Source organism: Carcharodon carcharias, chromosome 12, assembly GCF_017639515.1.
Source record: "Carcharodon carcharias isolate sCarCar2 chromosome 12, sCarCar2.pri, whole genome shotgun sequence".
Lineage (NCBI taxonomy): Eukaryota > Metazoa > Chordata > Chondrichthyes > Lamniformes > Lamnidae > Carcharodon > Carcharodon carcharias.
In genome coordinates, this window is record NC_054478.1 from 10,765,053 (window position 1) to 10,788,250 (window position 23,198).

Here is a 23,198-nt window from a genome sequence, read left to right on the forward strand (position 1 = left end):
GGGTCATCATAGCTGCCAGGGTCCTCTCCTTGGCCCAGGGATCCTCCAAAAAGGAGTGTTACCCCAGTTTGTTACTGCGAGCTACATCCTCGATGTAGCTGGTCACCTCAACAAGATTTGGAGGCTATTCCTGGGCTTGTAAAATCCCAGGGGCATATCACGGTGTGACTCATCAGTGCAATAGATTTGATTAACTGTCTGGTCAGCAGATTGGATTAATTGTATAGTCAGCAGATTAGATTAATTGTCTGGTCAGCAGTGGCCAAGACATTGGCGTTCCCACGTTTGACAAAATGCCCTGGCAAATCCTGTTTCCTTTCTGACACCTTGCACAGTCATTTTACCACCTTTCCTACCACCCAGCCTCTCTTTAAAGGGCTGGTAAAATTCTACCTCTCTTTCCATCACTCTTTTTCTGTCGCTTGTACTCCCTTTGCTGATTTCTGATGATGTTCCTTTACTCACCTAGGGTGTCGGCCATTCCTGAAGATCTACCAGTCGATGCAGCCTGTTTACACATCAGGAATCTAGTAAGTGACCCTCCCAACAACTATTACTCAAAGTTCTGTACTCTGGTTGCTCTTGTGTTGATTTTCAAACATCTGTTATTTCCTTTTTAAACAAATATTTCAGCAACATCCCGGGAGACGGACAGACCAGTATCTGTATTACCATCGAGCCAGGACTCATGTTGAAAGGAGACATTTTGGTAAGAAATGAAAGTAGAATTACAAATTCCCAAAATTGTCTCTAATATTCCCACATTTAGTTCCATATGATGCAAAAACTGACTTTCACTGTGGTACAGTTCCACTCACACTGGCTCTCACTGGGGTACAGTTCCACACACTCTGACACTCACTCGGGTACAGTTCCACACACACTGACTCTCGCTGGGGTACAGTTCCACACACACTGACTCTCACTGGGGTACAGTTCCACACACTCTGACACTCACTCGGGTACAGTTCCACACACACTGACTCTCGCTGGGGTACAGTTCCACACACACTGACTCTCACTGGGGTACAGTTCCACACACTCTGACACACACTCGGGTACAGTTCCACACACACTGACTCTCGCTGGGGTACAGTTCCACACACACTGACTCTCACTGGGGTACAGTTCCACACACTCTGACACTCACTCGGGTACAGTTCCACACACTCTGACTCTTGCTGGGGTACAGTTCCACACACACTGACTCTCACTGGGATACAGTCCCACACACACTGACTCTCGCTGGGGTACAGTTCCACACACACTGACTCTCACTGGGGTACAGTTCCACACACACTGACTCTCACTGGGATACAGTCCCACACACACTGACTCTCACTGGGATACAGTCCCACACACACTGACTCTCGCTGGGGTACAATTCCACACACACTGACTCTCGCTGGGGTACCGTCCCACACACACTGACTCTCGCTGGGGTACCGTCCCACACACACTGACTCTCGCTGGGGTACCGTCCCACACACACTGACTCTCGCTGGGGTACCGTCCCACACACACTGACTCTCGCTGGGGTACCGTCCCACACACACTGACTCTCGCTGGGGTACCGTCCCACACACACTGACTCTCGCTGGGGTACCGTCCCACACACACTGACTCTCGCTGGGGTACCGTCCCACACACACTGACTCTCGCTGGGGTGCCGTCCCACACACACTGACTCTCGCTGGGGTACCGTCCCACACACACTGACTCTCGCTGGGGTGCCGTCCCACACACACTGACTCTCGCTGGGGTGCCGTCCCACACACACTGACTCTCGCTGGGGTGCCGTCCCACACACACTGACTCTCGCTGGGGTGCCGTCCCACACACAACTCACTGGGTTGATGAAGAGTCTCAGAGCTGTATTCTCGAGAGGACAGTCAGTGTGTTGCTCACTATCAGGGAATGGGCCCAGTGAACTCTGCGTCAGCCACTCAGGACGTGCTGTACTAACCTTCAGAAGCAGAACAGAGATTCAATAAATCCAAAAAAGTGCTGTCTGTATCCATTTCTGTTCTCTTTAGCTGAAATGTTACCATAAGAAGTACCAGAGCCCGAGCAGAGAAATCGTGTTCCGTGTGCAATTCCACACATGTGCAATCCATGACCTTGGTGTGGTGTTTGGCAAAGAGGATCTCGATGACGCCTTTAAAGGTGATGTCACCCACTTACTGAAGCTGATTTTCAATATTCATTAAAGTTGCTGCAATTCATTCATTCATGTTGATTTCACTCATTTTTAATTAATTAGCTGGGTGCCAATATGTTTAAATTTAAGCGTCAGCATTGGCGACATGAGAATGAACCTGACTGTATTGGACTGAAATGGATGTTGGACACTGGGCTGAGTGAGTTGAATGTGGGATATGGGGATATGAGGAGAAGGTGGGTGGTTGGGATTGAGGGATGGAGGGGCAGGTGGGACTGATGGATTTGGGAGAAGGCATGTGGGGTTTGAGGGATATGGGCAGAAGGTAAGCATTGAGGGATATGGGGAGAAGGTAGGTGGGTGGGATTGAAGGATATCAGGGGGGGAAGACCTGATGGGATCTTCCTGGCAACATAGAAACATAGGAAATAGGAGTAGGTGCAGACCTCCAGCTGGCTCAAGCCTGCTTCTTCGGCCCAGTAGATCGTAGCTGATCTTCTACTGCAATGTCATTTCCCTGCACTATCCCCAAACCCCTTGATGTTTTTAATATGTAGAAATCTATCGATCTCTGTCTTGAGCATACTCAATAACTGAGTCCCTACAGCATCTGAGGTAGAGAATCCAAAGATTCACCTCCCTCTGAGTGAAGAAATTCCTCCTCATCTTGGTTCTAAACGGCCTGCCTCTTATTCTGAGACTGTCCCCTGGTTCTAGACCCCCCAGCCAGGGAAAACACCTTTTCTGCATCTACCCTGTTGAGCCCTGTAAGAATTTTGTATATTTGAATGAGATCACTCTTATTCTTCTTAACTCTAGTGAATATAGGCCCAGTTTCCTCAATCTTTTTATAGGACAGTCCTGTCATCCCAGGGATCAGTCTGGTGAGCCTTCGTTGCATTCCCTCTTTGGCAGGTATGTCCTTCATTAAGTAAGGAGACCAAAACAATATATAATGCTCCAGGTGCTGTCTCACGTACAATTGCAGCAAGACACCTTTACTCTTGTACTCAAATCCTCTTGCAATAAAGGCCAACATACCATTGGCCTTCCTAATTGCTCGCTGCACTTGCATGTTAACTTTCAGTGACTCATGAACAAGGACACCCATAAGACCATAAGACATAGGAGCAGAAATTAGGCCATTCGGCCCATCGAGTCTGCTCCGCCATTCAGTCATGGCTGATAAGTTTCTCAACCCCATTCTCCCCGTAACCTTTGATCCCCTTACCAATCAAGAACCTATCTATCTCAGTCTTAAATACACTCAATGACCTGGCCTCCACAGCCTTCTGTGGCAATGAGTTCCATACATTCACCACTCTCTGGCTAAAGAAATTTCTCCTCATCCCTGTTCTAAAAGGTCTTCCCTTTACTCTGAGGCTATGCCCTCAGGTCCTAGTCTCTCCCACTAATGGAAACATCTTCCCCACGTCCACTCTATCCAGGCCTTTCAGTATTCTGTAACTTTCAATCAGATCCCCCCTCATCCTTCTAAACTCCATCGAGTATAGACCCAGAGTCCTCAAATGTTCCTCATATGTTAAGCCTTTTATTCCTGGGATCGTTCTCGTGAACCTCCTCTGGACCCTCTTCAGGGCCATCACATCCTTCCTGAGATATGGGGCTCAAAATTTCTCTCAATATTCAAAATGTGGTCTGACCAGAGCCTTATAAAGCTTCAGCAGCACATCCCTGCTTTTATATTGTAGTCCTCTCAAAATAAATGCCAACATTGCATTTGCCTTCCTAACTACCGACTCAACCTGCAAGTTAACCTTAAGGGAATCCTGGACTAGGACTCCCAAGTCCCTTTGTACTCCAGATTTCTGAATTCTCTCCCCATTTAGAAAATAGTCTATGCCTCTATTCTTCCTCCCAAAGTGCATGACCTCACACTTCCCCACGTTGTATTCTATCTGCCACGTCTTTGCCCAGGTCCTTTGGACGTCAACGTTTCCCAATCTCTCCCCATTTAAGAAATACTCTGCACCTCTGTTTATCCTACCAAAGTGGGTAACTTCACACTAATCCATATTATATTCCATCTGCCATGTTCTTGCCTACTCACTTAGCCTGTTTAAAACACCGTGAAGCCCCTTTGCTTTCTCCTCACAACTTGCATTGCCTCCTAAGTTTTGTGTCTTCAGCAAACTTGGAAATATTACATTTGGTCCACATATGCAAATCATTGATATAGATTGTGAATAGCTGGGGGCCCAAGCAATGATCTTTCTGGTATCCCACTAATCACAGCCTGCCTAGTGAAAATGTCCCATTTATTCCTACTCTCTGTTTTCTGTTTGTTAACCAATTATCAATCCATTCCAATATACTACCCCTTATCCCATGTGCTCTACTTTTGTTTACTAACCTCCTGGGACCTTATTGAAAGCATTCTGAAAATCTAAATATATCACATCTACTGGTACCCCCTTATCTATTCTGCTATTTACATCCTCCAAAAACTCTAACAGGTTTATCAAATATCATTTTCCTTTCATCAATCCATGTTGACTCTGTCTAATCCTACCACTATTTTCTAAATGTTCAGTTATCACATCCTTTATAATATATTCTGGCATTTTCCCTACTACTGATGTCAGAATAACAGGCCTACAGTTCCCTATTTTCTCTGTCCCTCCTTTCTTAATTAGTGGAGTGATATCTGTTATCTTCCAATCTGCAGCAACCATTCCAGAATCTCTCAAATTTTGGAAGATGACCACCAATGCTTCCAGTATCTCTGCAGCCACCTCTGACTCTGGGATGTAGATCATCGGGTCCAGGGGATTTATCAAATTTCAGTGCCATTAATTTCTCCAGTACTACTTTTCGATTAACCCTAATTTCTTTCAGTTCCTCATTCTCGCTAGTCCCTTGGTTCCCTGGTATTTAAAGAACAAAGAAAAGTACAGCACAGGAACAGGCCCTTCAGCCCTCCAAGCCTGCACCGATCATATTGCCTGTCAAATTAAAACATTTTGCACTTCCAGGGTCCATATTCCTCTATTCCCATCCTATTCATGTATTTGTCAAGCTGCCTCTTAAACACCACTATCGTACCTGCTTCCACCACCTCCTCTGGCAGCGAATTCCAAACACTCACTACCCTCTACAGTAAAATATTTGCCCCGCACATCTCCTCTAAAGTTTTCTCCTCTCGCCTTAACTCTATGTCCCCTAGTAATTGACTCTTCCACCCTGGGAAAAAGCTTCTGATGATCTAGTCTGTCCATGCCACTCATAATTTTATAAACTTCTATCAAGTCGCCCCTCAATCTCCGTCGCTCTAGTGAGAACAACCAGAGTTTCTCCAACCTCTCCTCATAGCTAATAACCTCCAGACCAGGCAGCATTCTGGTAAACCTCCTCTGCACCATCTCCAATGCCTCCATATCCTTCTGGTAATGTGGCGACCTGAATTGCATGCAATATTCCAAGTGTGGCCTAACCAAGGTACTATACAGCTGCAGCATGACTTCCCAGTTTTGATACTCAATACCCCTGCCAATGAAGGCAAGCATGCCACATGCCTTCCTGACTACCTTATCCACCTGCGTTGCCACTTTCAGTGACCTGTGGACCTGTACACCCAGATCCCTCTGCCCATCGATGCACTTAAGGGTTCTGCCATTTACTATATAATTCCTGCCTGTATTAGACCTTCCAAAATGCATTACCTCGCATTTGTCCCGATTAAACTCCATCTGCCATTTCCCCACCCAAGTCTCCCACCGATCTATATCCTGTTGTATCCTTTGACAATCCTCTTCACTATCTGCAACCCTTGCCAACCTTAGTGTCATCTGCAAACTTACTAATTAGCCCAGTTACATTTTCCTTCAAATCATTTACGTATATTACAAACAGCAAAGGTCCCAGCACTGATCCCTGCAGGACACCGCTAGTCACGGCTCTCCATTCAGAAAAGCACCCTTCCACTGCTACTCTCTATCTTCTATGACCAAGCCAGTTCTGTATCCATCTTGCCAGCTCACGTCTGATCCTGTGCGACTTTACCTTCTGTACCAGTCTGCCATGAGGGACCTTGTCAAAGGCCTTACTGAAATCCATGTAAATAACATCCACTGCCCTTCCATTGTCGATCATCTTTGTCACTTCCTCGAAAAACTCAATCAAGTTAGTGAGACATGACCTCCTCTTCACAAAGCCATGCTGCCTCTCACTAATACACCCATTTGCTTCCAAGTGGTAGTAAATCCTGTCACGAAGAATCTTCTCCAATAATTCCCCTACCACTGACATAAGGCTCACTGGCCTGTAATTTCCTGGATTATCCCTGCTACCCTTCTTAAACAATGGAACAACATTGGCCATTCTCCAGTCCTCTGGGACCTCACCCCGTAGCCAGTGAGGATACAAAGATTTCTGTCAAGGCCCCAGCAATCTCCTCCTTTGCCTCCCTCAGTACTCTGGGGTAGATCCCATCTGGCCCTGGGGACTTATGCACCTTAATATTCTTCAAGATGCCTAACACCTCCTCTTTTTTGATCTCAATATGATCCAGGCTATCCACACACTCTTCCCTAGACAAATCGACCGACAAGTCCTTCTCTTTGGTGAATACTGATGAGAAGTATTCATTTAGTATCTCTCCCATTTCTTCTGGCTCCACACACAGATTCCCACCTCTGTCCCTGAGTGGTCCTACCCTTTCCCTGGCTACCCTCTTGATTTTGACAAATGTATAAAAGGCCTTGGGATTTTCCTTAATCCTGGTTGCCAGTGACTTTTCATGACCCCTTTTAGCCCTCCTGACTCCTTGCTTAAGTTTCTTCTTACTTTCTTTGTATTCTCCACGGGCTTCATCTGTTCCCAGCCTTCTAGCCCTTACGAATGCTTCCCTTTTCTTTTTGACCAATCTCACAATATCCTTCGTTATCCAAGGTTCCTGAAACTTGCCATGCTTATCCTTCATCCTAGCAGGAACATGCCGGTCCTGAATTCTTATCAACTGACATTTGAAAGCCCCCTGGGAAGTTTTTGGTATTTTCCTCTGTGAAGACAGACACAAACTACTTGTTTAATTTCGCCGACATTTCCTTCTTCCCCATTATAAATTCCCCTGTCTCTGCCTGTAATGGGCCCACATTTGTCTTTTCTAATCTTTTCCTTTTTACTTACCCATTGAAGCTTTTACGGTCCTTTTCTCTTTCTTTATCAGTTTCTTGGTCCTGCTTTGCTGAATTCTAAAATGTTTCCAAACCTCAGACTTGCTACGTTTTTGGGCAATTTTATAAGTCTCTTTCTTTGATCTAATATAGTCTTTAACTTATTTTGTTAGCCATGGCCAGGTCACTTTCCTGTTAGGTTTTTGTGCCTCAATGGAATTGTAAAATTGTTGTAAACCATGTATTAATTCTTTAAATGTTAGCCATTGCCTGCTTACCATTGTACCTTTTTAAAGTAGTTTCTCAATCCATCACTGCTAATTTGATTCTCATACCTTTGTAGATATTTTTGTTTAGATTAAAGACCTTAGTTTTGGATTGACCTACATTACTTTCCAACTTAATGTAAAATTCTATTATATTATGGTCACTTTTCCCTAGAGGCTTCTTTAAAATGAGATTATTAATTAGCCCTTTCTCATTACATAATACTAGATCTAAAATGGCACGTACTCTAGTCGGTTCCTCAGCATACTGTTCCAGAAAACCGTTGTGTATGCATTCTAGGAATACATCCTCCACAGCATTAGTCAGGTTTAACCAGTCTATGTGTAGATTGAAGTCCCCCATGATTACTGTATAACCCTTGTTACATACATCGCTAATTTATTGATTTTTATATCACACCCTACATTATCACCACTGTTTGGTGGCCTATATACAACCCCCTTGCCGTTTCTTAGCTGTACCCAAATTGATTCTACATCTTGATCCTCTGACTTAAGATCCTTTCTCACTAATGCACTGATCTAATCTTTTAGTAACAGTGCTACCCCACCTCTTTTTTCCTTTTTGCCTTAACGTCAAGCACCCTTGAAAATTCAGTTTCCAGCCTTGGTCACCCTGTAGTCACCTCTCTGTAATGGCGATTGGATCTTGCCCATTTACTTCCATTTGTGTCATCAGTTCATTTACCTTGTTGCGATGCTGTGTGCATTCAGATAGTGTCTTTAATCCTGTCTTTTTACTATTTTTGCAATCTCTAGCCTTATCTGCTTGTGCACTCTTAAATTTGTACCTTCTGTCCCTTCCTGCCACACTCTGATTATCAATTCCCTTATTGCCACCGTACTCTTGTGTCTTGTCCTTTCTCTTTAATTTATCACATCTTCCCTCATGTGTTCCCCCCCCCCCGCCCCCCCAGTATTTAGTTTAAAGCCCCCTCTACCGCCCCAGTTATATGACTTGCCAGAACACTGGGTACAGCACAGTTGAGGTGTAGACCATGTCAACAGTACAGCTCCCACTGTCCCTTGTACTAGGCCCGTGCCCCATGAATTGAACCCATTTCTCCCACACCAATCTTTGAGCCATGCATTTGATTCTCTAATCCTATTTATCCTATGCCAAATTGCTCATGATTCAGGTAGTAATCCAGAAAATATCTGATGTTCTACTTATTAATTTAGCCCCTAGCTGCTCATAATCCCTAAGCAGAACCTCTTTCCTAGTTCTACCTATGCTGCTGGTACCTACATGGACCATGACCACTGGATCCTCCCCTTTCCTCTTCAACTTCCTCTTGAGCTCAGGGTAGATTTCCCAAACCCTGGTACCTGGCAGACAACACAGCAGTCTGAAGTCACGCTGTCGGCTGCAGAGAACTGTGTCTATCATATAGGAATAAAGGGAGACTGGTAAATGTTTGCAATTGGAAGTGATGGATGGGATTAATGGACCCTGTGTGGACTGTAGAGTGAGAAAGACTCGATTAAAATGCATCCTTGTGAGTAGAAGCCCTCAGAGGCCAAGGAATGTTTGACAAAGTCTCTCTGAAATCACTGGTGTCATCTGTCTGATGTGCCCCATCCACAGGGGCTTCCCCTCTCCTAAAAACAGGCCTATGAGGCAAAAACAAAATTCCAATGTTAGATCCTTTAACAGATTGGATGCAGGATTGTTTAGTGTTTGTTGGTGCTGACCTAGATAAAGAGTACAATCCTGTTCTGACAACATTAGTTTATTTGGTGTTTTTTTATTTCTTTAGCCTGGGGGTTTGGGGGTGATGGTGAACAGCCATGAACTGCGGGGAGGGGTTTGGGGGCTACAGAAAGATGAATAAGTGAGATGGGATGGAGTTGGGCAGCAATGACCCCAGTGAGGAACAGTGGGGTTGTTCAGGGCCGAGGATCAGGGACTGACCACTTGTGTTCATGTAAATATCAAGAAAAGTTCCATGTATTGAGAAAAAGGTTAAAATTAGCCAAATGTCTCCTGGGCCAGGATCTTTAGGTTGGCAATTGGGGGACGGGCCCCGCTCGCCAATGCGTAAAGTGACGCGGGCTGAAGCTGGGTGGAACTCCCGACATCATTTCAATTTTCAGGTTGGCGGGGGGGGCAGCCAAATCAGCTGTGCACCCGCGACCTGTCAACGGCCAATTGAGGCCATTGAAAAAGTAATTGACTTAATTAATGGGCCGGGAGCCCTGGCGGGCTTCAGAAAAAGCCTGAAACCTCATCCATGGTCGGGATTAGAGTTACAGTGATGGACATGTCCCAACTCATGTGACAGTGTCACATGAAGGGACATGTCAGGGAAATATTGTTTCTGCTCCTTGACAATTTTAAAAGTTAGCACTGATCTCCCTGAGGCAGCACTTAGTCTCGCGCATGGACTTGAAAGGGTGCACTCTTGGCTGAGGGATTCCACCCCCCCTCCACTCCACCCGCACAGGGAGCACATAGCGCTTCCTGTTGGACGTCACATTGGTCAGGCCTTAATTGGCCTGCCCACATAAAATAGTGGCGCGCCTGCAATCGGGGGCACCAGTTGGAGGTGCGCCCGCTCCTGCACTCCCCCCCCCCCCCACAATGGGGAAAATTCTTCCCATGGACTTTTTGATGTCTGATATGTTCGGTGCTGTAAAATCCCACCGAGACAAACTCCCTTATTGGTCAGGGGGTCAGCTTCCCCCCCACCTCCCACATCCACACACGCACAGAGACACACAGACACACATGCGCATGCAGACAGAAATATACAGCAACACAAACACACTCTTTCACACACACACATCAGGAAAGGCCCAGGCTGCACCAAAACCTGTCCCAAGTTAGCCTATCTTAGGTGATGAGGTAACTGGAGATGTTACAATGAAGCTCAGTGACCCCTGGCTTATAGGGAAAGGAAGAATCAGCCAGAGTTCCACTGAAGAGAAACATTCTTAACCATGATAGCCCTGCCCCATCTCTATCCTGGCAACACTTGTTATCCACACTCACACACAAAACTAGGCCACTGAGCTGAGCTAGTGAGGGCTCCCATTGCCTCACAGGAATTCTAGACCAGTGTGAGTCAGCATCATTTGGAGAAGAAATGGAAAACTGTGACAAGAAAGAGTAAAGATCAACAGTTGTGGGTGTTTAAAATCAGCTGATACTAACTCTCAACAGCTTTGTGCTGCTGCTGTGTTCAGGGCATCAGCAGCTGTTTAATGTCACTGTCTGATTATATATTTTTAATCTTTTCTCACAGACGACAGATTCCCTGAATATTCAAAGGTCGAGTTCATTTTCTCTTTTGGCCCTGAGAAAATACAAGGTAAGCCTCATCCCTGGATATTTCTGCACAGGTCACATTGACCCAGAGTGAAACACTCCTAGAACTGATACAGCATGGTTAAAAACAACAGCAACTTTCATTGACAAACGCCTTTAAAGTAGTAAAATGATGAAAGACAATTCACAGAGGCATAATCAGATAAAAATTGACACCAAGCCAATGAAGGAGTTATTAGAACTGGTGACAAAAACCTTAGTCAAATAAACAGGTTTTAATAAAGGTTTTCAAGGAAGAGAGAAAAAGATGGAGAGGTTTAGATAGGGGATATTTCAGAGTTTAGGGGCATAATCAGTTGAAGGCACAGCGGCCAATAGTAGAGCAAAGGAAGTGAGGAATATTCAATAGTTAACTTAGTGCTTATGTCAATGGACTCATGATCCAGAGGCAAGGAGAAGTGATTCAGACTATCAGGAGTTCAACTCCCAGCTTGGGAGTTTAAATTCAGTCAATTACATCTGGAATGAAAAGCTTGTCTCATTAATGATCGAACTACCAGATTTTTGGAAAACCCATCTAAAGTCCTTCAGGGAAGAAAATCTGCCCTTCTTACCTGGTCTTAGACCATTTCTGGCTCCAGAAACACAGCAATGTGGTTGACTCTCAACTTCCCTCTGAAATGGTCCATTAACCCATTCAGTTGTATTCAAGGAGGCAGCTTACCACCAGCACCTGAGGGCAATTAGGGACGGGCAATAAATATTGGCCGAGCTAGCAGTGCCCACATCCTGTGAATGAATAAGGAGGCCAGAGTTGGAGGCCATAGATATCGCAGAGGATTGTGGGACTGGAGAAGATTAGAGGGAGGAGCAAGACCATGGAGAGATTTGAAAACAAGGATGAGAATTTTAAAATGGAGGTGTTGCTGGAACAAGAGACAATGTAGGTCACAGAGTACAGGGGCAATGGCTGAATGAGATTTTGTATGAGTTAGGACACGGGCAGCAGAGTTCTGGATGATCATATCCCAGAAGGAAAAAAAACAGTAAAAACTGGGAATTTAGCATACTGGTCCGAACTGGGCTGGTATACTTTAAAATGGAACATCAGTAAAACTGGGAGTTTAGAATACTGGTCTGAACTGTTTTTTCCTTGCAGGGGTGAAAGAGAGGCTGTCTCTCTCTGTCCAGATCTCTCCCTCTGTTTTTTTTCTCAACTCCCTCTTGCTCTCTGTCACTTTCTCTGTCCCTCTGTCTATGTCTCTTTCTCTGCCTCTGCCACTGTCTCTCCCTTTCTCTGTGTCTCTATCTCTGTCATTGTTTCTCCATCTTCCCTTTCTGTCTTTATCTCTGTCTCCCTATCACTGTCTCTCCCCCTCTCTGTCACTATCTCTCCCTCTCTGTGTCTCTTTCTGTCTCTCTGTCATTGTCTCTCCCTCTCTCTGTGTCTCTATCTCTGTCTCTCCCATTCTGTGTCTCTATCACTGTCTGTCTCTGTCACTGTCTCTCCCTCTCTGTGTCTCTCTTTGGGCTGACAAAGCTCAACACTCTTTCTTGATTGAAGACTGGAGTAAGTGAACCCTCAGGATATAACGGTTACTGCACCAATTGTTGGGTAAAAAGAAACAAAATTGTTGCCAAGCTGATTAACAATAAGAACATGCTAAAAGTGCATCCTCCAGAAATGCTCTATTGCTGTAATTAGAGCCATGGTTTTGTCAACAGTGTTTTGTGTTGTGTCCTCACTGTGTCTGGAACAAGGGGTTTTGTTCCTTTGACAGCAAAATTGTCTTGGTGTCTATACCTGAAGCCCATGATGATGACTTGCATCAGATCATTCAACCATTTTCTCATCAGATCCACCGATCAAGCAATCCAGCCAATTATACAAACATACAAATTAGGAGCAGAGGAGGCCATTCAGCCCCTCAAGCCTGCTCTGCTGATCTGATTTTAATCTCACGTTCTTGCTATCCCCAATAACCTGCTTATGAAGAAGCTATCTACCTCTGTTTAAAGATATTCAAGGACTCTGTGTCAACCACCTTTTGAGGAAGAGAATTCCAAATTCTCACAACCCTCAGAGAGAGAATTTTTTTCCTCATCTCTGTTTTAAATGGGCAACTCCTTATTTTGAAACAGTGACACCTAGTTCTGGATTCTCCCCTAATAGGAAACATCCTCTCCACATCCACCCTGTCAAGTCCCCTCTTGATCTTATGTTTCAATCAAGTCACCTTACTCTTGTAAACTCCAGCAGATACAAATATAACCTGTCCAGCCTTTCCCCTTAAGATAACCCACCCATTCCAGGTATTAACCTTGTAAGCCTTCTCTGAACTGCTTTTAATATATTTACATCTTTCCTCAAATAAGGAGACCAATACTGTACGGAGTACTCCACATGTGCCCTCACTAATGTCCTGTATAACTTGAAGCATAACCTCCCTATTTTTGTATTCAATTCCCCTTGCAATAAATTATAACATTAGCTTTCCTAATTACTTGCTGTACCTGCATACTAGCCTTTTGCGGTTCATGTACTAAGACACCCAGATCCCTCTGCATCCCAGAGCTCTGCAATCTCTCACCATTTAGATATGCCTCTTTTTTTTTATTTGTCCTGCCAAAATGGACAACCTCACATTTTCCTACGTTATAGTCCATTTGCCAGATCTTTGCCCACTCACTTAACCTATCTATACCCTTTTGTAGCCTCCTTATGTCCTCTTCACAACTTACTTTCTGACCTACCTTTGTGTCATCAGAAAATTTAGCAACCATCCCATCCATCCCTTCATTCAAGTCATTTATATAAATTGTAAAAAGTTGAAGCCCCAGCACTGGTACCTGTGGCACACCACTCATCACATCCTGCCAACCCGAAAAAGACCCATTTATACCAACTCTCTGCTTCCTGTTAGCTAACCAATCTTCTATCCATGCGAATATGTTACCCCCTACACCATGAGCTTTTATTTTGCACAATAACTCTTGACGTGGCACCATATCAAATGCCTTCTGAAAATCTAAGTACAGCACATCCAACAGTTCCCCTTTATCCACAGCATCTATTACTTCTTTAAAGAACTCCAATAAATTGGTTAAACATGATTTCCCTTTCACAAAATCATGTTGACTCTACCTGATTACCTTGAATTTATCTAAGTGTCCTGCTATAGCTTCTTTAATAATAGCTTCCAACTTCTTCCCTATGACAGATGTTAAGCTAACTGGCCTGTAGTTTCCTGCTTTCTGTCTCCCTCCTTTCTTGAATAAAGGAATGACATTAGCTATTTTCCAAACTAATGGAACCTTCCCTGAACCTAGTGAATTATCTCACTCTCCCGGGCTAACATTCCCCTCACAATCATAGAATCAATTTATCACACACTAGGAGGCCATTTGGCTCATTGTGTCTGTACTGTCTAATCCCACTTTCCAGCACTTGGTCTATATCCCTGTAGTTTACACCTTAAGTGCATATCCTAATACTTTTAAAACATGATGAGGATTTCTGCCTCCAGCACCCTTTCAGGCAATGAGAGCCAGATCCCAACTAAAGATATCTCTTCAACTCCCTTCTAACCCTTTGACCAGTTACTTTAAACCTATGCCTCTCGTTATTGACCTCTATGCTAAGGAAAATAGGACATCCCTATCCACTCTGTCAAGGCCCCTCATAATTTTGTACACCTCATTTAAATCTCCCCTCCGCCTTCTCTGTTCCAAAGAAAACAAGCTTATTCAGCCTTTACAATCTTGCCTCATAACTAAAATTCACCATTCCTGAAACCATCCTGGTATATCTGTTCTCTCCTGTAATCAACACTGTGAAAAATAGACTTGCGTTCAACAAGCTATCCATCTCATTGCTGTTTGTGGGACCTTTCTGCCCATAATTAGTTGATCAATTAACCCATATAAATGTTCACACTTCAGAAGTAATCGGTTCTTAATAATCCTATCTAATGCTTCCAGCTGAAAGTTGTTCTGTCAAGGAGAATACTTCTAAAAATCATGTAATGAACCCCATATGTAAATGAAATATTTTTGGATCCATAGGAATCATTTTTTCCCTCAATGACTGTGAGTAATTATCCATAATTCTAACACCCACCAAACCTTGATCACCCATCACCAGTCTGACCCTTTAAATTACTGCCTGTGCATGGTCACACAGAAACATTTAAAGGGATTGCACACTTAAATAAAGGGTCTCCAAACTCCAAACAAAATTGGAGGGAATGTTGCCCAACACCCTGGACTTGCTGACGTATATTGGCTCCTGTTCTGGCAACACCACAAATTGAAAATTCTTATTAAAATCCAAATCCTTCCATGGCCTTACTCCCTCCCTATCTCTGTAATCTCCTGCAGTGCTAAATTTCTCTGAAATATTTGCACTCCTCCTCCAATTGTGGCCTCTTGAACATTTCCAATTTTCATCAACCCACTATTAGTGGCTGTGCCATCAGCTGCCTGGGCCCTAAGCTCTGGAAATCCCTCCCTTAACCTTTCTGGCTTTCTCTCCTCCTTTAGGATGTTCCTTAAAATCTACCTCTTTGACCAAGTTTTTGGTCACCTGACCTTTTATCCCCTTTAGTTTGGTGTTAATTTTTGCCTTTATGAATCATCCTGGGATGTTTTACTACGTTAAAGGTGCTACATTTTGAGACACTGCAAGTTCTTGCTATTGTAGTTTCTGGGTAAAATTCAGACACCCATTGAACTGTGAGGCTGAATCAAGCCATGGCCAGATGCACGCAGCAGTCATGTTAACACCCTGTGTTCAAGACATTGAATTCTTTTTCCTCTGAAGGATTGATGGGGAGCTAGGAAGGAACAATGGTCCAGTATCTAACCAGTCCATATAATGACATGGAGTGCTCCTGTTGCTAAGTTGTCACTCACCCAATACGCCATACAGGAGCTCTCTAATTCTCCACCTGCTGACACGGGCCAAGTGGAAGGGAAACTGATTTATGGAAGTGGTACTGGTGAGAGTGTGATCTCAGTAACACTACGCCTGTCACCACGCAACTAAGCCCTGCAAGACCCACAGGGGATGACTTTATCAAGGATTATGGGTTTTAAGCTTTCGAGGAGAAGTTCGCTCATTTTCTCTCTCCTGCTCTCTTTACTCCTCTGCTTCCTGTGGGGAATGGTTCAAATCCCAGTGGAGACAAATTCAAAGTGAGGATGTGAGGAATGAGAAGGGAAATCGGGGAAACTTTTTCATCCAAAGTGAAATCAAGTTTGTGAAATAAATGGAATTCATAGGAATGTACAACATTGAAGGAGGCCATTTGGCCCATCATGTCCACACTGGCTGACAAGTCGCCATCCAGCCTAATTCCACTTTCCAGCTCTTGCTCCATTGTCTTGTAGTTCAAGGCACAAGTGAAGATCCAAATACTTTTTAAATGTTATGAGGGTTTCTGCCTATACCACCATTCCAGGCCGTGAGTTCCGGACACTTCCACTCTCTGGGCGAAAACATTCCCCTTGAATCTCCTCTAAATTTCCTATCTTTTACTTGTTGACAAGTCCCCAGGTCCTGATCAACTTCATCCTAGGCTCTTAAAAGTTCCCTAGATTCTAGAAAGATCCTTTCAGATTGAAAAATAGCAAATGTACCTATTCAAGATAGGAGGGAGACAGAAAGGAACAGGAAGGAACTTTTCCCCTTGGTGGAGGGATTAATAAGCAGGAGGTATAGATTTAAGGTAAGGGGCAGGGGGTTTAGAGGAGATGTGAGGATGAATTTTTTCACCCAGAGGGTGGTGGGAATCTGGAACTCACTGCCTGAAAGGGTGGTTGAGACAAAAAGCCTCATAACACTTGAGCAGTATTTGGATGTGCACTTGCCATGGCATACAAGGCTATGGGCCTAGTGCTGGAAAATGGGATTAGAATAGTTAGGTACTTGTTTGACTGGCACAGACTCGATGGGCAGAAAGGCTTTTTCGGTGCTGTAGGCCTCTATGACTATGAGAAAGCAGGCTAGTTAGCTTAACATCTGTCGCAGGGAAAATGCTGGAATTTATTATATAATTATTATAATAGTAGGGCACTTAGAAAATCTCAATTAAATCAGAGTCAACATGGTTAAAAGCAAAATACTGCAGATGCTGGAAATCTGAAACAAAAACAGAAAATGCTGGAAAAACTCAGCAGGTCTAACAGCATCTGTAGAGAGAAAAACAGAGTTAATGTTTCAAGTCCGTATGACTTTTCTTTAGCTCTGAAGAAGAGTTATAAGGACTGGAAACGTGAACTCTTTTTCTTTTCTCCACAGATGCTGTTAGACCTGAGTTTTTCCAGCATTTTCTGTTTTTGCTTCAGAGTCAACATGGCTTTGTGAAAGGGAAATCATGTCTGACTAATTTATTGGAGTTCTTTGAGGAAATAACAAGCAATGTGGGGAAAAAAGGGGAACCTGTGGGTGTGTTGTACTTAGATTTCCAGAAAGCATTTGACAAGGTGCCACATCAAAGGTTACTATACAAAAAAGGATTGGTTAGCTAACAAGAAACAGAAAGTAGGCAACCCATTTTTGGGTTGGAAAGATGTGGCGAGTGGAGTGCCACGGGGCATTCTATATTCACAATCTATATTAATGACTTGGATTATGGGATCAAATGTATAGTTGCTAAACTTGCTGATGACACAAAGGTAGGTAGGAAAGTAAGTTGCGAGAGGGCGTAATGAGTCTCCAAAAGGATATAGACAGGTTAAGTGAGTAGGCAAAAATTTGGCAGATGGAGAATAATGTGGGAAAATGTAAACTTGTCCACTTTGGCAGGAAGAATAGAAAAGCAGCATATTATTTAAATGGAAAGAGATTGCAGAACTGAGTTGGCATAGCCTTAACGTCCTCTATTTTATTTGGACCGGGACATATGCCAGCCCTGGAATAAATAGAACTGAGGAAATTGATCTGCGTTGATGTCACGTTTCAGACTGTAGAACACCAATCCTTTATTACATGCTGCTTGCATCAATAAGTGCAGATTGTGGTCATGTTCTTGCTTTGCTCTGCCCACTACAGCTATGTTTTTTTTATTTGTTCATGGGATGTGGGCATCACTGGCTTGGCCAGCATTTATTGCCCATCCCTAATTGCCCTTGTTCAGAGGGCATTTAAGAGTTAACCATGTTGTTGCATTATGTCATTGGCTATACAAATGCATCTTGGTACAGTTCATGTTATGTGCATCATGTGAGCTTGAAAGAGATCTGGGCTAACAGATAACCCATATTACAACAGGGGGTAGGAACAAAGTTAAGCTCAGGCCACACTCAGATCAGACACAATCTTACTGAATGGTGGAGCAGGCTCAAAGGGCAGAATGCAATACTACCACTCCTAATTCGTATGTTCGTAACCAAGGGAAATAGTGCCTTACTGTATCTAGACCCCTGATAATTTTATCCACTTCGATGAAAACTCCCCTCAGCCTCCTCTGTTCCAAAGAAAACAACCCCAGCGTGCCCAATCTTTCCTCGTTGCTAGAATTCTAAACTCCAGGCAACATCCTGGTAAATTTCCTCTATCCTCTCTAGCACAATCACAACTTTCCTCTAGTGTGGTGACCAGAACTGCACACAGCATTCCAGCTGTGATGTAACCAGTGTTTTGTATAGTTTCAGCATCACCTTCCAGCTCTTATAATCTATACCTCGACTAATAAAGGCCAGCAGCCTGTTTACCTTCCTGAGCACCCATTCCCCTGTCCAACTACCTTCAGGGATCTGTGAACATGCACTTCATGGTCCTCCTGTTCCTCTACACTTCTCAGTATCTTACTATTTATTGTGTTTGCCCTTGTCTTGTTTGTCCCCCCCACCAAATATATTACCTCACACTTCTCCAGATTGAACTCCATTTGCCACTGCTCTGTCCACCTGACCAGTCCATTGATATCTTCCTGCAGTCTACTGCTTTCTTCCTCAATACCAACCACATGGCTAATCATCTGCAAACTTCTTAATCATGCCCCCTATGTTTAAGTCCAAATCATTGACTTTTACCACAAGGCACAAGGGAGCCAGAACTGTGCCATGTGGAACCCCACTGGAAAACAGCCTTCCAGTCACAAAAACACTCATCGACATTTGCTTCCTGTCTCTGAACCAATTTTGGGTCCAATTTGCCACTTTCCCTTGGATCCCATGGACTTTTACTTTCCTGACCAGTCTGCCATATTGGATCTTATCAAAAGCCTCATTAAAATCCATATAGCTGACATCAAATAGTGACCTCATTGCCTCTCCCTGTTAATTCCTCAAAAAATTAAATCAAGTTAGTCAGACAACTTTTCCTTAACAAATCCGTGCTGACTCTGATTAATCTGTGTCTTTCGAACTGGTGATTTATCCTGTCCCTCAGAAATTTTTCCAATACTTTTCCACCACTGAGGTTATGCTGATTAGCCTGTAATTACTCAGTCTGTTCCTTCCTCCCTTTTTAAACAATGGTCCAATGTTGGCTGTCCCCCAGTTCTCTGGAACTGTAGCCAGAGAGGATTGGAAAATGATGGTCAGAGTCTCCATTATCTCTTCCCATGCTTCCCTCAGTAGCCTGGGAAACATTTCATCCGGGCCTGGGGATTTATCCACTTTCAAAGATATTGCTGAAAAAAGACACGTTGTTGAAGCTTTTCATCTTGCACTCATCAGGACAATTTGCAAGAATACGAAAAGTAAAGGAAACAACAATTTATACTGCATGAGAAGAAAGTGCTGATTAGTTGGCAAATGGACTCTGATTAATAGAGTCATTGCCATGGCGAATGCACCAGTAAACTGATGATTGACAGATAGCTGTCAAGCTTTGTTTAAATTCAAACCAGGCAGGTTGACTCTAGTCAAGGCATTGCCCTGGGGAATGAACTAGGGAATGGCTGTCGCCTATTTTGTTTAGTTGAAAAAGGTACAATGTGTGTACATGTTCTTTCTGTTTGCAAAGGACAGGGCCCTGCATATTAATATATGTAGCTTCTAGCACACATATGTGAGCCACACTACAAGCTCGACTGATAATCTTAAATCGGTTGTCAGTGTAATTCTTAGCACACTTTGGACAACACTTGCTGAACAATCCTATCAGAGAACCACATCTAATGTCGGACACTGTGTTTTGAGTTTTGCAAGCATGGGCTGGTTGGGTACGGTCAGAATCTTGCCCATTATGAACAGTGGCTGGGACAAGCTGTTTGATATGATCCGCCAGTCTTTGGGACATATGAACTACGTATCTAGCATCACAGTGGCACTGAAATTCATATACCACATTACTCATTTGTGAGATACACAGAATGTCCTTTTGGCTTGATAGCAGCATCATGTTAGTGGGGAGAAGGTGGCTGGTGGGATTCATGGAGATGAAGAGAGGGTGGGGAGGTGGAGAAGGACCCCAGAGTTTAAAGGGAATCTTAAGAAGGGGAGGAGTCTCCCAGTTAGAATTGGTGATTGATCTGAGTTTCAACAGTGTGAAAATTCAGGAGGAAGAGGGTATAAGATGCTGGTTTAGAAATTAGACTGGACAAGAAAGTGAAGTCCAACAAGGCCTGATTTGAGCTGGGAGTAGAGGAAAAGAAATTAGGATGGAGAAGAATTGAAGAGTTGAGGTAAGAATGTGATTGTTATCAGACAGTTTATTGCCTTGCTTGCTCTATTCTAGTCCTCACTAGTTGTGAGCAGTGATAATGTCACGTGCCACAATCACTCAGCCTAGCTTGAGTAGACAGTGTGTGAATCCTGCACCCCAGGCACTTCTCTCTCTGATTACACACACACACTTCCAGTGGCTATAAAAAGGACTGGAGATTTCTCAGCAGATTAAAATGAAAATGATAGTGTTTTCCTCAGAGTTGGAATCCAAATGAGGCTCCTCACTTTAATCAAGTGCTGGACTGATTACAACTAGACAGGTTGTCCATTTGATCCATGTTAAGCCTTCCTCAGATCTCGGCCATACCTCATGACTCAAGTGAAAGCAGGCTGCGGTCCTGTTTAAATTTGCATAATGTCGCAGACCAAACGGGAAGATTTCAGCTTTCACGTCTAGATGGGATTTCCACTGCTGGCTTGCGTTGAGTCCTCAGGAACTTTGTGCTGCTTTCTCTTGTTGATCCTGTCTCTCTGCAATTTTTCAGGCTTCTTTTTATTCTAAGGGATGTGGGCATCACTCGCAAGTGCACTATTTGTTGCCCATCTTTTACAGTCCATGAACCGAGTAGCTATTTCAGTGTCAACCATGTTGCTATGGATCTGGAGTCGCATGTAGGTTAGATCAGGCACATTTCCTTCCCTAAAGGGCATTTGTGAACCATTTGGGTTTTTACCACAATTGATGATGTTTGTTCCAGTCACCATTACTGACACCAGCTTTATATTCCAGATTGATTAATTGAATTTAAGTTCCACCAGCTGCCGTGGTGGGATTTGAACCCATGTCTCCATGGGTCTCAGTATTACTAGCCCAGTGACATTACCACTACATCACCATCTCCTCTGCTATTCCACCTGTACAGGAAGCTCTATAGTACAGCCCAAACCAGGCCTCTCCAGACACCCTATGCATGCACACACAAAAGCATGTGCTCTCACATGCATACAGACATGCACGTGTGTATGCATCAATTCATTCTTCCCAACAGGAGTTACTGGACTATGAGTCAGAGCAGCAGCCAACTTCCCTCTCCCTAACCCAGATCATAAAATGGGGATGGAAGCTGGATTAATTATGGATCAGGCTTAGTGTCATGGCGCATACTGTGGCAAGTCACCAGAATCATCATGAACATAAGAACATAGGAGTAGGAGCGGGCCATTCAGCCCCTCGAGCCTGGTCCGCTATTCACCAAGATGAGCTGAATACACTTTGAAGGAGAAGAGTATGATCTTCGGGAGGGAAATCAAGAAAACAGCTATTCACTCAGTAAAATAGTGAGAACCTGTAACACTCTCCCACAATAGGTTGTGGATACTGAGAGTTAATTGTGGTATATCAGATTGGTGGAACAGGATTCATGGGGGGAACAGCCTCTAATTATAATTAGTTTCACACACACTGACTCTCACTGGGGTACAGTCCCACTCACATGGATCACAAGGGGTACATTTTCCAATACCCCCTGGTTCCTGACCAAATTGGCCATCATTCAAGGGCATTGTAATCCCTTCACCCTTGTTTGGCTGTGATTGCCTAGTTCGGTGCAGACAGGGAGGGGCCTGGTGGGGTAGCCAGGACATACGATGCCAGCGCTGGGCAATTTTTTCGATTGTGCCTGTCTAATAACCATCTTTTTAACCTCATATTGTGGCAGGGATGGAACACCTCGAGAATGGGCCAAGTGTCTCTGTTGATTACAACACTGCTGACCCCTTGATCCGATGGGATTCCTATGAGAACTTTAACGCCCAGCAAGAGGACCAGCCCGAGGGTAAGAATACTTAAACCTCAGGAGCTTCAGACCACATGCAACTCACTGGCACAAGAGTATTGTCGGATTTCCACAGACCTCCCTATTTGTGGAGTGTGTTGTCATTGGTCTGTGTGCAATGATGGCATACCGTGAAAGCTGCAATATAAATTTAGATTAGAGTCACTGGTTGCAGCACAGAGGGAGGCCATTTGGCCCATTGTGCCCATACCAGCTCTCTGAAGGAGCAACTAACCTCGTCCCACTCCCCTGCCTTTTCTCCATACAACTCACCACCACCATCTCAGTTGCAATTAGGGATGGGAAATAAAAATGCTGGCTTAGCCAATGACACCCAGGTCCCATGAAATGAACTTTTAAAAATGACCTGCAAAGTTTTCTCTTCAGATAATGATCCAATTTCCTTTTGAAAGCCACGTTTGAATCTGCCTCCCTCACACACTCAGGCGGTGCATTCCAGATCCTAACCTCTCGCTGTGTGAGAAAGGTTTTCCTCATATTTCCTTGGTTTCTTTTACCAAAACCAATCTATGTCCTCTGCTTCACCAGCGTCCCATCGATGGGAACAGTTTCTTCCTTTCTAAACTGTTCAGCCCTCTTGTGACTTTGAAAAGCTGCTCACAACCTTCTCTAAGGAAGAAGGATGGCCCCAGTTTCTCCAATTTATCCCCAACTTCCTCATCCCTGTAACCATAAATCTTTTCTGTACCCTCTCCAAATCACATCACATCCTTCCTAAAATGTGCTCTGAATTGAACCAACTGAATCCAGTTGAGGCTGAACCAGTGTTTTATAAAGATTTTTAGTAACTTCCTTTCTTACACTGCAGGAACTCACCAAAGCTCCTTCGACAGCACTTGCCAAACCCATGACCGCTACCACCTAAAAGGA

At 44.0% G+C, this 23,198-nt stretch overlaps 1 protein-coding gene across 3 annotated transcripts in view; it reads left to right on the top strand.

Moving 5' to 3' along the window:
- The first annotated feature begins 430 nt into the window (after positions 1-430).
- LOC121284932 (tensin-like) overlaps positions 431-23,198 on the top strand; it is a 161,698-nt gene continuing 138,930 nt past the window's right edge. For all 3 annotated transcript variants that reach the window (XM_041200868.1, XM_041200869.1, XM_041200870.1), the window contains exons 1-5: positions 431-530; positions 634-709; positions 2,037-2,166; positions 10,832-10,897; positions 22,191-22,307. In XM_041200868.1, coding sequence (XP_041056802.1) covers positions 502-530; positions 634-709; positions 2,037-2,166; positions 10,832-10,897; positions 22,191-22,307 — 418 coding nt within the window. In that variant the 5' untranslated portion in view covers positions 431-501. The remainder of the gene's footprint in view (positions 531-633; positions 710-2,036; positions 2,167-10,831; positions 10,898-22,190; positions 22,308-23,198) is intronic.